The sequence below is a fragment of the Bos indicus genome, chromosome 6 (genome assembly GCF_029378745.1).
Source record: "Bos indicus isolate NIAB-ARS_2022 breed Sahiwal x Tharparkar chromosome 6, NIAB-ARS_B.indTharparkar_mat_pri_1.0, whole genome shotgun sequence".
NCBI classification, from domain to species: Eukaryota; Metazoa; Chordata; class Mammalia; order Artiodactyla; family Bovidae; genus Bos; species Bos indicus.
The window spans coordinates 98960632-98978173 of NC_091765.1; the positions used below are offsets into that span (position 1 = coordinate 98960632).

General features: G+C 41.2%; 1 protein-coding gene across 5 annotated transcripts in view; it reads left to right on the forward strand.

Moving 5' to 3' along the window:
* Positions 1-17542, forward strand: part of GPAT3 (glycerol-3-phosphate acyltransferase 3) — a 71760-nt gene that overhangs the window by 17186 nt on the left and 37032 nt on the right. The window contains exon 1 of one of the 5 annotated variants that reach the window (XM_070791715.1): positions 9512-16721. The exons of 3 other annotated variants lie outside the window; for them this stretch is intronic. In XM_070791715.1, coding sequence (XP_070647816.1) covers positions 16640-16721 — 82 coding nt within the window. In that variant the 5' untranslated portion in view covers positions 9512-16639. Of the gene's footprint in view, positions 1-9511; positions 16722-17542 lie in introns of those variants that run through there. One more of the 5 variants, XM_070791717.1, reaches the window with a different exon arrangement.

The following is a 17542-nucleotide window of genomic DNA, read 5'->3' on the forward strand; positions in this document are numbered from 1 at the left end:
CTGAGCCATCAGGGAAGCCCCAAATGAAGGCTCTGCCCTCTCTGAAGCTGAATCATTCTTTGTTACAGGGAGCGGTCCTGCATAGGGTTCCGGGTCTCTACTCACTAGGTGACACTAACACATTGTTAATGTGACAACCCAGATATTGCCCACTGTCCCCTGGGGGCAAAATCCTCCCCTTTCTCCCCCACCCCGCCTTCCACTTCTCTTTGTGAATAATATGTTAATCTATCGGTACCCACTCTCATTGGAATAATTTATTTAGTGTTCTAACCAGTAGCCCCTGAAAGGAGCAGAACTTGATTTCTCCAGTTTGTGGCGACTGGTTTGGGGGGAGATGGTATGCGAGGTAAGGCATGAAAACCACAGGGTTAGCGGGGTCACTGGATGGTGGGAGAGGAGGCGGCAGGTTCTTCAAGGAAAGGGAGAGGCGAGTGGAGGGAATCTTCCTTCAAAGTTTACCTCGTCATCCGTCATCCGATGAAAATAGACTTCCTCTTTTAGAGGAATCTTTACTCTCTTACCTCTGAACGCAGATGACTGTGCATGTTATTCTGGCCAACAGTGAGTAAGCGGGATGGAGTGGTTTTGGCAGGAAAGAGAAGACAGGACGTCAGAGCAAACTAATGGTCTTAACTGTGCGGTGAGGGATGGGTGGGAAAAGAGCAATTTGATCCATACATCACAGAGAGGAAGGCTCCTAGCCTAAGAAACCAGTTTTTCCAGTATGTTTTAGCCCATAAAACATACTCTATTATTTTTCAAGATTGTTCTCCTTTTCATATAGCTGTAACAAAGTGGATGACTTGCCCTGTGCCCTGTCCCTATTTTCTGTGAAATTAGGTTTTGTTTTAAATTTGTTTTTTAAAAAGTATTTATTTTTTAAATGAAGGATACTTGCTTTACAGAATTTTCTTGTTTTCTGTCAAACATCAATAAGAATCAGCCATAAAAAAAAAAAAAAAGTACCTAATCTAAGCAGATTTTTAATCTAATGGCAACCCACTCCAGTTTCCTTGCCTGGGAAATTCCATGGACAGAGGAGCCTGGCGGGCTGCAGTCCATGGAATCACAGGGTTGGACTGTGTTTTCCGGGTGGCTCAGTGGTAAAGAATCTGCCAATGCAGGAGACACAGGTTTGACACAGTGGATCTTCCCTGGGTTGGAATGATCCCCTGGTGAAGGAAGTGGCAATCCATTCCAGTATTCTTGCCTGGGAAATCCCATGGACAGAAGTACTTGGCAGGCTGTAGTCCACGGGGTCAGAAAATAGTCAGAAACAACTTAGTGACTAAACAACAACAAATCCTCAGCTGTTGGAAGTCTTGTTGGTGATTTCGCTCTCTTTATCCCAATTCCCTCTGTTGTTTAGAAGAGGGGATCTGCATTTCAGAATTATGAGATTTGAAACAGCTGGGTGTAAACGAAGACTCAAGGACTCTTTGAGAGGGAAAAGAATGTAGGATCAGATGATAAGACAGTCAACTCAAGAGCACGTCTCCTGTTTATTTAGAGTTCTCTACTGCTGGGAGGGGTGGACATCTCATTGGGGACTCATCAAATTTAAAATGCAGCTTGTTATTTTAGAAGCGTTCCTAAAACCAGCTTCCCCACCCACCACACCCCTTCTGGCCACCCTACACCACAGAGAAAACCCTGATCAAAATGCCAAAGCTTTTCCATTCTGTTTCTGCCTTATAGGTGAGAACCTATCAATAATAATGATAATCTTTGTTAAACACTGACTCCATTGTGCAAACTATTTACATTGCTTATGTCAAGATAATGTCTTGTTAGGGCTTCCCCTGTGGCTCAGTGGTAAAAAGAACCCACCTTGCAAGGCAGAAGACGTGGAATTGATCCCTGGGTCGGGAAGATCCCCTGGAGAAGGAAATGGCAACCCACTCTAGTATTCTGGCTACAGTCCATGAGGTCTCAAAAGAGTCAGACACGACTTAGCAACTAAACAACATTTTCTTAATCCTCATTTTATAGATGAGAAAATTATAGATGAAGAAGCTCAAGTAACTTGCTTCAGATCATGTCACTAGTCAAAGGCAGCCTGGAAAGGAATCTCAATTTGTCTTTCCTACTCAAAACCCCTTGCCACCACTCCCTACCCTAATCCATGCCTTCCTTACCAGCCTGTCTGGTCAACGTCTTCTGATTCTTCCTTTGAAGGTTGAGGTGACTCTTGCACAAATGGAAACTCCTCTGCTGGGTGTTGGCTTTGTCACATCCTAGGAAACTCATAACATTTCAATCTCAAGACATCAACAGAAATTTTAAAGAAATGACTCTTTTCAGACTATTCAACGTTATGATCAAAGCTACTGTACATAAATGCCAAACCCTAAGACTGACATTTTAATTGAATTAATGGTTCATTTGATGATGAAGTTTTATGGACACTTTGTGTTGTGGAATTTCTTGTTTAATCTGATTAGTTATGTCCAAAGCAATGAATAATGTGTGTCAGTCAAAATATGAGTCGACAGTGTATTGAATGAGATGTTAAAATGTTAGTTGTTAAAATGAAACTATGCCTGTTATTCCAAATGCCTGTTGGTTTCTCTGCAGTGTCAGTTGACAACCGATTACAGTGTCCATACTTCTACTCTACTGATGCCTTGAAATGGGTATAAATACATAATTCATTCCATGATTATATATCTGGGGCTAAAATCCTCCCATTTTATAATCAGTATTGGCTATTTTGTACGTTTCTGAAGTACTGAGGGATATAATGATGGAAATCATGGTAGGTTTTCTCATCCATGTTTCTCAAGAGGCTGCAAGTACATTTCCAGTACTTCTGGCTTAGTGCTTTTAGTCTTGATAACCGAGACACTAATAGAAAATTACTCACAATGAAAATGGCAAATTACTCTATCATAGATATATGAACCATGTAGAAATCAGGAAAATAGAACATTTATTTCAGCAGAACTTTTGCTTCTATCTTAATCCCAAATAACAGGGTCAACAAATGCATTCTGTTGGGTTGGCAGAAAGTTCATTTGGGTTTTTCCATACACTGTTACAGAAAAACCCAAATGAACTTTTTGGCCAGTCTAGGACCATGTTCATCTTCTTGTGACCCTGGAGACATCACTAAGTGATGATGTCTTTGTCACCACTCAGCCGTCTTTATGGTCCAACTCTCACATCTGTATATGACTACTTGAAAAACTATAGCTTTGACTATATGGACCTTTGTCCGCAAAATGATGTCTCTGCTCTTTAATACACTGTCTAGGTTTGTGATAGCTTTTCTTCCAAGGAGCAAGCATCTTCTAATTTCGTGGCTACGGTTACTGTCTGCAGTCATTTTGGAGCCCCAGAAAATAAAATCTGTCACTGTGTCCACTTTTTTCCCATCTGGGTAGCAGCTATTTTTTCTCTTCTCCTGGGTGACCCAGTGGCGCTGGATTGCATTCTGAACACTGCTTACTCGTCTTGTACTGTTCTGTGTTTGGGTCCTGTATCTCCTCAAATAGAACTAACTTACGTGGATGGACCTGCAAACACGTGTTCCTGTTTGAAAGTTCGCAAGTTGAAAGTTATGTAGGGGACTTACTGTACTTTGGAGACAGTGCAAATACATAGCGAATGACACCTTTCTTCAAGTTCTAAGAGAAAAGATTGTTATGGATGGTGATTTCAGATATCCCTTTGTAACCAGTGGTCTCTTGGTTTAAGCAAAATGGAAATTGATAATGAATTCCAGAGACCATCCCTAGAAAGGGAGAAAGAAAGGAGATTAAGATTGGATAGACAGTGCAAGTGTTGGCTGTGTGTGATTTATAGCGTGCACCCGCTTGGTAGGCTATGTAAAGTACTCCAAGTCTTTGTAGAGGCTTGGTGGTGGTGTTTTTTTCCCCCAAGTGTGGTAAACTTTTTGTTTATTAAGTTCGTATCTGTTAGTGTTTCATGCAAACTTGAATCCCCTTCCTTCCTCTTCCTGCTTCTGCCACAGCATTTGCACAGATATACTTGAAAAAATGAATGTCCCCATTTTCAGTGACTCATATGTTCACACAGTAAGTTTTCTTGCCAGTCAGTGGCAACCCACATGATCCTCTGCAACAGTTACTGAGTGTGTGACACCAGCAGGCGTTGTGAAATCCCAGCGCGGCAGTTCTCAGCTTAGCCTCTGGTGCCCCTCTCAACGAGCCTGTGCCCAAGATCGCTAATTAGTAGGGAAGCTTGCGTCTCAGAGTACCTGTGCAAGAGAAAAACCGGCATTTTGTAATCAACAAAAAGAGCGGACATCCTTTTCTTTTTTTTTTTTTTTTAAAGGCAGGACATTGCTTTGCCATTTCACCCTCATCTTTTTTAAAAAAAATTATTATTTATTTGTGGTTGCGCTGGGTCTTTGTTGCTGTGCGTCAGCTTTCTCTAGTTGTGATGATGACGGGGCTACTCTCTAGTTGCGGCACGTGGGCTTCTGATGGCGGTGGCTTCTTCTGTTGTGGAGCACGGGCTCTAGGCACATCAGCTTCAGTAGCTGCGACTCATGGGCTCTAGAACGAAGGCTTATTAGTTATGGTGCATGGGCTTAGTTGCAGCATGTGGGACCTTCCCGGATCAGGGATCGAACTTGTGTTCCCTGCATTGGCAGGAGGATTCTTAACCGCTGAACCGCCGGGGAAGTCCCTATCCTCATCTTCACAGGGCAAGCCAGCCATTGTGTCTTTTTAGTATAAGCCTGATTTAGTTGTAGTAAAAGCCTGATTTAAATGCTGAAGTTGAAATTGTAATACTTTGGACACCTGATGTGAAGAATTGACTCATTGGAAAAGACTCTGATGCTGGGAAAGATTGAAGGCAGGAAGAGAAGGGGATGACAGAGGATGAGATGGTTGGATGGCGTTACTGACTCGATGGACATGAGTTTGAGCAAGCTCCGGGAGTTGGTGAAGGACAGGGAGACCTAGCAGTGCTGCAGTCTATGGGGTCTAAAAGAGTCAGACATGACTGAGTGACTGAACTGGACTACTGAACGGATTTAGATTTAGAAACTTATAAGTGATATTTTGTAAGTTTGATGAAATATAGTCTTTCCCCTCCTTGTCTTTGCAGATAATCAGTTAAAACAACGCCTGCATCATATAATGAGTGGGATTGGTGGTTTATGGGCTCAAGGAAAATGAAAAGGGGAAAATGGAGTTCCACTGATGTGAAGAATTTTGAGTGATTTTGGGAAAAAAGAGTATCAGGTGGAAGAAATTGTAAGCAAAGACAGAAGTGTAGGAGAGTCTAAGAGATATTAAGGGCCTAAGAACTAGGGGCCTAGCCAGGCTGGAGCTAGGATGAGGGAAGATGAGTTGGAGGTGGAGAGAATCGAGATTGGATGTTTTAGTTCTGAAAGATCTTGAATGCCAGGCCAGGAGATTATTTAATTAAATTCAGAACAAATCTGGTAGCTTTGTGGAAGTGGGGCTAGACAGGAAGAGGGTGGGGGAAGTGGAGAAAGGATGGTGGTAGATGGAAAGTCATTCTGGAAGGTAAAGGGGCTTTGAACCAGAGCCATGAGGCTGGTGCGGAGGTAGAGGGTCTGGGCAGCCATATATTATAAAATGTGAGCCTTGGGGTAGAAGTCAGGACTAGAGTTGCGCATTTGGGAGTTATTTGCAGAGGGTGGAAGTTGAAATGGTGGACTGAGTGAACTGACTTAGTGAAAGACATTTTATTGAGGCTAGAGAAAAAAGAAAAATGGAAAAGGAGCAGGAAGAGATAAATGAACCAAATAAGGATTCACCAGGGAAGAGAATAGGAGCAGAGAGAGTGGAAATTCAGAGGAGGGGGGGTTCTGACTTTATATTTTCTCTCTGTATTTCTCTGCCCACTGATACGTTTTCCCCCTTAATTTTAATTAATTAATTTATTTGACTGACTGCTAGGAGTCTTAGTTGCAGCACGTGCATCTTCGAGCTCTGTTGCAGCCTGCAAGATGTTTAGTTGAGCCATGTGGGATCTAGTTCCCTGACCAGGGATCCAGCCAGGGCTGCCTGCATTGGGAGGGTGAAGTCTTAGCCACTAGACCACTAGGGAAGTCCTGAAATCCTTTAGTCTTAATTTGCATTTCTTTTATAGAGAGTGTGATTTGGTACTTGGTTTGTTTTTAGGGGCCATTTGTATTTGTTTTTCTGGGAACTGTCTACTCCCATCTTTGGTCATTTTTCTTTTTTTTGCCACTTTTCTATTTCTCTTGATTTCTGTTTCACCTTGACATCTAGGATCTTCTCATGCATTCAGGTGGTTAGCTTTTGTCTCTGCGGAGATAAAAGTACTGCTTTCAGTTTGCAGTTTGTGTTTTGTCCTTTGCTTATGATGTGTCTTACATTATTTTTCATCTTTATGTAGTCAAACTTATCAGTATTTTCTTTTTATAGTGTCTGGATTTTGAGTTTTGTAGTAGAAAGATTTTTCCCTCTGCCAAGTCCTAAAAATTTACCTAATGTTTTCTTTGATTACTTTTATGGCTTTAAAAAAACTTAAATCTTTGATGCATTTATTCTGGTCTGTTTGTCCAGATGACTATCCAGATGTTGCCAACTCCCTATTAAAAAGCCCATCTCTACCCAACTGATTTTCGATGCGTCCTTCATAGTTTCCTGTGTTCTAGTACATTTTTGGATCTATTTCTGAACTTTCTGTTCTGTAACATTTACTTGTCTTCTCTTGCACGGGTATGTTGCTTTAATTATTGACATTTTTAACAGATTGTTTTAATATCTGGTAGGGATTGCTGTTTGGTCACTTTTCCTTACAGAAAACTGTCGTGATAATTCTTGCTTTTGACCCATATGATCTTAAGATTTAGCTTGTCTGTGATCAAGAGGAAATACAACATCTGTTTTTATTAGCATTGTGTTAAGTTTATAAATTTCCTGAGGGTGGTTTGAAATTATCAGTGTTGAGTCTTCCTCTCCAAGGATATTAGATCTTTCCATTTATTTAGGTGTTTTTTTTTTTCTTTTTTAATCGTCCAGAGGTGTTTGAAAGTTTTCCTTAGATAGTATACATTTCCTCTTAAGTTTATAATTCTAGCTGATATTATAAATGGAGCATCTTCTTCCATCATATCTTCTAACTGGTTGTTGTTTGTATATTGGGAAGCTTTTGATTTCAGTAAAGGCAGAAGGATATACTCAAATAAGAATTCTCCTACTGTATGTAGATTTTCATATTTCCTTGTTTTTTTTCCCCAGGTATGCAGTTATTTTATTGTCAAATAGTGATAGTTTTGCCACCTATGATTCAACTTTAGTCTGTATTTTATTTCTTTTCCAGTTTATTTTCTTTCTTTTTTTTTTTTTGATTGCATCACACAGCATGTTGGGTCTTAGTTCCCTGACTGGGGATCAGACCCGTGCCCCCTGCATTGGCAGTGTGGAGTCTTAACCACTGGACTGCCAGCAAAGTCCCTCTTTTCCACTTTATACTTCATTTCTTTCCCTGGTCTAATTGTGCTGGCTGCTGCTTCAGTACAGTGTTGACTAGCAGTGCTGTTAGTTGTCATGCCTGCTGGAGACAGGCCTCTAGTGTCTGCCCGGTAAGCATCAGGCTGGGCTTGATCTAGTTTTCCATCTTATGGTAAATACTTCTTGGTGCTTGTTTTGTAAGTCAAGAACAAATGTTGAAGTTTTAATGTTTTTTCAGCATTTTGGTGATGAATAAATTACATTAATAGCATAATATCTGAGTCATCTTTGAGTTTATGGACTAAACATTGCTTGACCATGATGTGCTAGAAACTGTCTGCCAAAATTGAAGTTAGGACTTTTTGCAATTGATCCTTATACTTGAGGTTAATGTATTACATACCAACTTACTTTTTCCCCCTCCTTCCCTTCTTTCCCTTGTCCCCTTTCTTCTCAGATTTAAAGGTTTGGTAGAATTCCTTGTAAAAACAGTTTGGGTCTGGGACTGATAAAGTTTCTTTACTCCCACATTATTTCATTTGTGCAAATGGTTCTCTTTAGAGCATTCATCTCTTGGTGTCAGTATTAGTAATTTTTTTTTTTTTCAGTTAGAAAGCCAACACTTTTGCTTAGCTTATTGAATTTTCCAGGACTTTGTGCAAAGTTGTTTCTTATTCCTTTTATACTTTCTATTTCTTTTTTTCCTCCTTTTTGGCTGTGTTGGGTGTTCGTTGCTGCCTGTAGGCTTCCCCTATTTGCATCACACAGGGGCTTTAGTTGTGCTGCAAGGCTTCTTGTTTCCATGTACAGGCTTCTCTAGTTTCTAATTTCATCTTTGTAAATTCTTATTTCATATTTATGTGACTTTCTCCCCTGTCCTTATTTTTCTTGCTTGGATTAACTGATGGGATATATAGGTATTTAAAGTAAACTTTATCCTTTTTATGTAAAAAAAAAAAGAAAAGTTGAATGTAACTCTTAAATGTGCCAACTGGGGAAACGTTACTACAAGAGCATAATTTCATAACTCTAAAGCTTTTTTAAAAAACTAGGCCATCGTGATAGAGTAGCGCTTAGGAAACCAGAAGAAGTGCTAAGTCAGCACTTATTTTTAGCACATACCATGTATATGATAGTGATAGCTTCATGATAAGTTCTGATTTTGTCCACCCCTTTTTATTTTGGCCGTGCAGCTTGAAGTATCTATGTGGAATCTTAGATCCCCCACCAGGGATTGAACCCAGGTGCTTGGCTGTGAAAGTGCCAAGTCCTGATCACTGGAGCACCAGGAAATTCCTTGCCCCCTTTTCTTTTTATGGTTCTGTTTTGTGGTGCACATGAGTCTAGTTCTAAAGCAGGGACACTTGTGAGACTTCTGTGCAGTGATTTTGTTTTCACATTTTTGCTTTTTATCTTTACCAATCTCTCCATTTCCAACAAGACAGAAACTTCAGACCTTAAAACAACATCCAAATGACCGAGCAAACGGCAACTCCTCCTCTTAAAAGTACATCTGTTAATTTGACCATCAGATAGATAAAATATCAATAATAGGTCAGAAAACTAAGATCATGGCATCTGGTCCCATCACTTCATGGCAAATAGATGGGGAAACAGTGGAAACTGTTAGACTTTATTTTTCTGGGCTCCAAAATCACTGCAGATGGTGACTGCCGCCACGAAATTAAAAAGACGCTTACTCCTTGGAAGGAAAGTTATGACCAACCTAGATAGCATATTCAAAAGCAGAGACATTACTTTGCCAACAAAGGCCTGTCTAGTCAAGGCTATGGTTTTTCCAGTGGTCATGTATGGATGTGAGAGTTGGACTGTGAAGAAGTCTGAGTGCCGAAGAATTAATGCTTTTGAACTGTGGTGTTGGAGAAGACTCTTGCGAGTCCCTTGGACTGCAAGGAGATCCACCCAGTCCATTATAAAGGAGATCGGTCCTGGGTGTTCTTTGGAAGGACTGATGTTGAAGCTGAAACTCCAGTACTTTGGCCACCTCATGCAAAGAGTTGACTCATTGGAAAAGACTCTGATGCTGGGAGGGATTGGGGGCAGGAGGAGAAGGGGACGACAGAGGATGAGATGGCTGGATGGCATCACCAACTTGATGGACGTGAGTTTGAGTGAACTCTGGGAGTTGGTGATGGACAGGGAGGCCTGGCGTGCTGCAATTCATGGGGTCACAAAGAGTCTGACACGACTGAGCAACTGAACTGAACTGAAGAGAAAGATGTTAATGTGTATGAAATCTCAGTGTTCTAATACTTATTGGTAATAATGTGGTTCTCTCAATCCTAAGTATTTCTTCTTCTAAACCATTTTAAGGGGCTTCCCTGGTGGCTCAGCAGCAAAAACTCCGTCTGTAATGCAGGAGATGTGGGTTCAATCCCTGGGTCGGGAAGATCCCCTGGAGGAGGACATGGCAATCTACTCCAGTTTTCTTGCCGGAAAAATCCCATAGACAGAGGAGCCTGGCAGGCTACAGTCTGTGGGGTCACAGAGTCTGACCTGACTGTAGCGACTGAGCATGCACAACTGTTTTAGGTTGTAGAGTAAGTGTGTTAACATTAATCTGTCGCTTGTAGCAACAAAATAATAATGTGATTCAGAGGTGGGGGCCAATCCAGGTTTTGTGGGGGCCTGACGCTTAAGACAGTTTGGAACTGTCTTATTTTTCTCTTTAAGAAAAATAATACTCAAAAGTAAATGTGGGAGCTTCGAAGGGTCTGTGCAGGTGAGGAAACTGAGGCTTACTCTTGTTAACAGCACGGTCCATCTGTCTTTGGCTCAGAGACCTTGAATTCATTGTACAGTCATGGCTGAGGATGTAGCAGGTTATTTATTGGGACCAAAAGAGAGGCTGTTTTCTACAAAACTTGGCTGGGTGACAGTACAGGTTACTGTACCTCTGTTAATATAACATATGTTGACAATTTTAGAATATACCTTAGCGACAGCAATAAGCGTCAGGGATGATTATCCTTTCTAAACCTTGACTAATCTGCAAGATACACGGGGCAGCTGCCTCTGCCTCAGAGAGGACTTGAAGAGGAAAGATACAGGGAGGACATCTGTGTGCCGAGTCATAAACTGGACAGAATAGCCTCCTCAGAGAACTTGAGTCTGGCCGAACTACAAACTAAGGGAGTATTAAATAGAACACTGCCTGGGGGCTGTTCTTTGTTGGACTTGTAGTGGGAAGACCTAACCAGATGTGCTCCAATCTGTAAAGATTCCTGCCCCTGTTTAAAAAAGCAACAACAAAACAGTAACTTGAATTCAGGCTTCCTGGGAAAGACAGTTGAGCCTGGTTCAGTTAGTGACAAGTGTGTGTCCAGATTAATGGCAGATGGAGGCCACTTACAGATTTTCCCGTATCGAAGTTCCATTTCTTCCTTCAGAGGTAGAAGAGATATTAAGAACTGCTACTCGAGTAGGGCTTCTGTTTAGCAGGGAAAAACTAGGCTGATGTGGAGTTGATGGGGGACGATCTTAATTATGTCTTTGAGGTTTGTGAATGATCAAGTGTTGGACAGAGTAACATGGAATTTGGAAACTTAGGATATGAGGGAACATTTGGTTTCGGAGTCACAAGCTTGGTTTTTAAATCCTGGTTCTGTTCCTCTTTCTCCCCATGGCCCTGGGCAAGTTAATCACTCTGAGTCTTAATTTCCTCATCTGCGAAATGGGGATAATAGACAGTACCTCCCAGGATTCCGTCAGTGCATGTGTCAAGGGTTTAGCACATAGTCTGGCATCAGGAAGCACTCAATAAATGTCAGCTGTCTTTTAGTTCAGGAAAGAAGACGAAAATATCCATGGGAAGTGTAGGTATGATTGTCTAGAGCCTCTAATTGAGAGGCTAAAAGCTGAAAGCTGTGGAGACTTTTTTTTTGGCCACACCATGTACCATACAGCATGTGGGATCTTAATTCCTTGACCGGGGATTGAACCCATGTCCCCTGAGTTGGGAGCGTGGAGTCTTAACTGCTGGACCACCAGAGAAGTCCTTGTGAAGACTTAAAAAAAACAAAACAAAACCCTGAGGCATAATTAGGATACATTAAACTGTACAAATACCAGCTGTTCAACAAGATGAATTTTTACATGTTTGTAGACCAATGTGACTACCCCCCAGATTCAACTAAAGGTAGTATTCATCATCTCAAGGTTCTTGCAGGCCCCGCTCTAGGAGACATCACTCATCCCTCAGTCCCTGCTGTAACCTCTGTTGATTTCTGTCATCGTCATTTAGTTTTTCCCATTTATTGAAATTCACATAAATGGAATCATACTGTTCGGGCTGTTTTGTATCCGTTTTTTCACCCAGCATAATGTTTGTGCAATTTCTCCTTATCATGGCATGAATCAGTGGGTTTGTTTTTTTTTTAACTGCTGTGGACTATTTCTTTATATGGGGTTTCCCACATGGCCCTCATTTTTAAAGAACTAATCTGTCATTGCAAATGCAGGAGACTTAAGAGACACTGGCTCCATCCCTGGGTTGGGAAGATCCCCTGGAGGAGGAGGGCACAGCAGCCCACTCCAGTATTCTTGCCTTAAGAATCCCATGGACACAGGAGCCTGGCGGGCTACAGTCCATAGGTTCACAGAGTCAGACATGACTGAAGCGACTTTGCACACACACATTTCTTTGCATACAAATACATACTAATTTGCTTACCTATTATTGTGTTGATTGAGATTTGGGTATTTTAAAGTTTTTAGCCATTAGGAATAAAGCTGCTGTGACCATTGTTGTGAACCTATTTACTTATTTTTTTGTACACACCTTGTAGCAAGATTGCCGGGTCATAGGGTAAGCAAGTGTGTTTTAACTGTTGAAAACTGCTAAGTGGTATTCCAAGATGGTTGTGCACTCTCAGATCTGGGCCTGAATTCCATAATCTCTTGAGTGCTTGGTATTTTGGGCTTTTTAAATTATAGCCATTGTGGTGGGTAAGTAGTAGTACATATCTCATTTTGTTTTTTTTAAAAACAGCATTTTATTAAAAACAGCATTTTAAGTACTTTTCTCTCACTATGTAAAATGATGTGTGTGCTCAGTTGCTCAGTTGCGTCTGACTCTGTGACCCCGTGGACTGTAGCCTGCCAGGATCCTCTGTCCATGGGATTCTTTAAGCAAGAATATTTGAGTGGGTTGTCTCCGGGTGATCTTCTCTACCCAGAGATCGAACATGCATTGTCAGGCAGATTCTTTACCCCTGAGCCACCTGGGAAGCCCATGTAAAATGATCCATATGCTTAATTGAAAAATTAGACATGGCAAATGTATAAATAAGAAAATTTAAAAAAATCCCCCACATGAAATCCTGTTACTCAGAGAAGACCTAATATTTTGATGTCTTTCCTTATAATTTTTCATCTATTCCTATATATTTTTAAAAAGGTAGTTATTTTATTTTATTTTTTTTGGCCTCATCACGTGGCACGTCGGGTCCTAGTTCCCTGACCCGGGATAAAATCTGTGCCCCCTGCATTGGACCGCCAAGGACGTCCAGAAAATTAGTTTATTAGATTTGGGATTGGACCCTTGTGTCTGTATTTTTCTAGAGGAGGATATGGTAGCCCACTCCAGTATTCTTGCCTGGAGAATCCCATGGACAGAGGAGCCTGTAGGCTACAGTCCATAGGTCGCAAAGAGTTGGACACGACCGAAGGGACTGAGCACGTACTCACATCTGTATTTTTATAGATACCAAAGATAGTCTAATGTGCAGCCAAGGTTGTGAACTACTGAGTTAGTTCAATTTTTTTTTTTTTTCCTCTCCTTTCTGTATATTTTAGTTCCTGGCCTGGCACTCTCTCTGTAATGACTGAATGAGCAAATGAATGAGTGCTTTTGATTTAGATGAGGAAATTGATTCCCAGCTAAATTGACTTTTCAAATGAGTTTTTGGACACATTAAAATATATATATATCTAGTATTCATTTTTAAAAAGTAAAGAGAATAGTACAATTAATCCCATTATACCCATCACCCAAATTCAACAAGGATTTGTTTCATCTGTCATTTTTTTTCAGTTTTTCCTTTGCGGAAGTTTTTTTTTTCATTAAAAGTTTAATTAGAAATGCAATATGTAAGCAATGTAGAAAATCAGAGAATACAGACAAACAATCAAAAACACCATATTCTCACCTTAGTGAATGTCCTTCTATAGAAGTATTTTATTTTATCTTTTTTTACAAAACTATTTTAAAACTAATCTACATACTATGTCATTTTACCTCTAAGTACCTTAGTATGCATGCACCTCAAAAACTTCACTTTTAAAAAATATAATCCAGGTACCATTATTATACTTAACTAAGTTGATAACAGTAGACTGGATTTTAAAAGATACTTAAGAAGGAAGGGAGTTGTCATCAGGAACACAAAGAATTTGCTATGAAAAAGCACAGTCAAATCGTCTAAATTATGTGCTGGAAATTGTATTTTGACTAACGGCCCAGTGAATTTTTTGCACGTGGTATGTCTCAAGCTTTGCCTTGTCATATTACAGATAAATTATTTTGAAAAAAGGTGACAAAAAGTGGACTAGAAAGCTGTGCAGTTGCGTGACTGCATAGTTGGTGCACTGGTTAGTGTGTTAATATCTGTGATGATTAATGAACTGAAGACGCACGAGGACAGACTCAGTGGTCTCTTCAGGAAACCTTGGCCTTGGCCTGCTAGCATTGCATCAGGACCTTGAACTACGCCTAAGTGACTAAGCATGGGTCTTATCTCTCCGGAGCTTGGCACTGAATATTTCTGCTCTTTAATCCCAGCAGCTCTGACTCAACCCACTCTCCGAAACCCGACGGCGTATAGTTTTTACAGCTACTTTACCTTGGTCTCTTTAATCAAGCAGATTGCATTTATGGATCAGAAAGGATGTTGGGGCAGGGGAGGGAAGAATGTAGGACCGGCTTCCTTGCTGAGACCAGAGCCCTTCAGAGGAGCTCCTCATAGCAGAAAAACAACCATGTTAACAGGATTTGGTACTGAGACAGATAGACTCCTTCCTGCCCAATTGCTTAATAATTGGGTAGGGGGCTATAGAGTAAAGGGCTTCCCCAGTGGCTCAGTGGTAAAAGAATCTGCCTGCAATTCAGGAGATGTGGGTTTGCTACCTGGGTCAGGAAGATCCCCTGGAGAAGGGAATGGCAACCCACTCTAGTATTATTGCTAGGAAAATCCTGTGGATAGAGGAGCCTGGTGGGCTTGGCTCACAAAGAGTCAGACATGGCTGAACGACTGAATACACACACACAAATACAGAGTAAACTTTTTTTAAAGGGAAGTAGTATTTACTTAGCCCCATAATAGATAAATCATGAAAATAGAGGATTAACAGATACTGTCTCCTTCGATTCCTTTTTTCCCATAGTTGTGGAAACACTCAACATAAGATCTACCTTATTAACAAATATAAAGTGTACGATACAGTATTGTTAACCATAGGCCATACTGTGCAGCAGGTCTCAAGTATGATTTTTCTTAAAAAATTGAAGCATAATATACACAGACAAGGGTGCAAAATTATAACTGTACAACTTGATGTATTTCCCAAAATAAATGTACCATGAACCTCTCATCTAGATCAAGAAATGGAACATTACCCATGCCCCAGAAAGTCCTCCTGTTGCCTCCTCTAAGTCCCTACAGGATGAGGAATTTTTTATTTTTGTTAATTCCAAACTAGATTTAATTTTTAAATTTCTTGTGGAAATAGTGCTAAAGGAAATTTCTATTTCATGGTTCAGTTCAGTTCAGTCGCTTCGTTGTGTCGGACTCTTCGTGACCCCATGGACTGTAGCACGTCAGGCTTCCCTGTCCATCATCAACTCCCGGAGCTTGCTCAAACTCATGTCCGTTGAGTCCTTGATGCCATCCAACCATCTCATTCTCTGTCATCCCCTTCTCCTCCTGCCTTCAGTCTTTCCCAGCATCAGAGTCTTTTTCAATGAGTCAGTTCTTCGCATCAGGTGGCCAAAGTATTGGAGGCCAAAGTACTCCAAGTACCAATTTCATGGTACTGGTACTGCATGATCTGTGATCACGTATATTTTGAGTTAAGTAGACTTTGCTTGTATAGGATTCCAGCTCAAACAGACTTGCCGGGAGCCGGCATATTGCATATTGAGTGCAGCACTTTCCACAGCATCATCTTTCAGGATCTGGAATAGCTCAACTGGAATTGTATCACTGCCGGGAGCCAGCGTGAGGAACTCCTCCCTTGGCAGAGGTCATGAGGAAGGAGGCTCGGCATACGCAAAGGCGGGATCGAGCCTCGGGAGTCCCCCTGGAAATTCTTGAGCATCTACCCCCAAAACCAGAGTCTGCCTACTTTCTGCTTTGTGCTCTCACCTACAACTCTGACTTTACGGGGGGCTGTCCCCCACTACCTCTCTCTGAAGAAAGAGTTAGCTTACAGCTCCAGTTAATAATTCCTGGGTGTGACAGTGTTTCAACCTACAAACTCCTTTGGAAATCCTCTAGCCTGCCTGAATAGGTTTTTCCGGCCACCACATGTGATTGTTCAGAGCCTCCCAACTGTGAGAGGCAGGAGATGTTCTAAACTGTCTAAACACAGATTCCTTTGAGTAGTTAAAAGATTGATTAGAAATTGTATTGGTGAAGGGTTTTTCACTTATTGGGCCAATGTTTGCTGCTAAGTCTCCATACTCCTTACCTACTGTGTCCTTGGCAGTGTATTGATTGATATAATGGGTGTATAGAAATGTAAGTAGTAGCCTCAATGTTTGTAACCTTGGACCCTTGAGTTAATTCTTTTCTTGACTGAGCCCACCTCACCTTTGCCCTATAGGAATGCAGCTTTGTCCATTGCTTTTTTGGAGGCTGGTGCCTGACTTTGGAATAATCACCTTTAGAGAAAGATAAGTTTCTTAAAATGTTAACAGGCCTCCTGGCCAGAAGATGATGTAATTCACCTGAACTTTTGCATATGATAAGTCTGAAAGCCTGGCTTCGATTAGGACCAGGAACTGCTGTCCCTGCATGACTCCACCCCTTCCCCCATTATCCTCTATGCACAACTTAAGGTATAAAAACTACTTTGGAAAATAAAGTGCGGGCCTTGTTCACTGAAACTTGGTCTCCCCATGTCGCTCTCTCTCCCAAATTCTGGCTGAGTCTCCATCTGGAGCGCGGAACCCGCCATGCTTGCTAATTATGCCTGGGCTTCTAAGATCCGACCGGGGAGGCCTCAGTGTCTCCTCTCCTTCGGGAGAACGGAAGGACGCCTGCAGCCTACGTAAGTGGTGCAAACTTCTTGTCTTGAAGTTTTATTGGTCTCCCGCGTAAACCAAGCTACTCAGCCTCTTTTCTTCACTGAATTTTCCTACTGAGCTATCCTTATTTCAGCCGCTTTTCTTCACTGAATTTTCCTACTGAGCTATCCTTATTTCAGCCGCTTTTCTCCATTGAATTTCCTCACTGAGCTATCCTCATTCTATTACTCTTTATATCTTTGATAAATATTTAAATAAATAGGTCGCCTATGCCATCTCTCCTTTGAATACCCTGGATCAGCCCGGGCTGGACCCCGGCACAGACTAATTCACACAAAGTTTCCATGAGAGAGTGTTTTAAACTCTGAGCTTCTGACGTTTGGAATACAGCTCATTGGTAGGTTAAGGATCAGTTTCTGTACATAAGCTGGTTATATCCACTTCTGATGTGTAGTAGACCCTGATTTTCTGTAGTAATCGCTGACCCAGAAAACATACTTTACAGCTGCAAGATGGAAAAACGAGCATGACTTATAAATGGGCAGTTATTCCAAGGGTTGACTCAGCTAATTTAGAGTTAATTATATTTGAGATGGTTTTAACTTAAGCCTCCATTTTTTTTAACAGGCCTGTCATAGCTGGTATTATTTATGTACCAATGACTTGCCTGAGGCAGGGGGCACAGGAAGCTTGTGCAATTCATCTCTTGCATTAGATGGAGATAGTTGTAATTTTATCTTTATCCCAAACATGAACCTTGTCGGGTTGGCTGAAGCATTTGGTGTAAGGACAAAGTTCAAATGTTTGTGGCTTTCCTTTTTTGAAGTTAACTTGTAAAACAAAA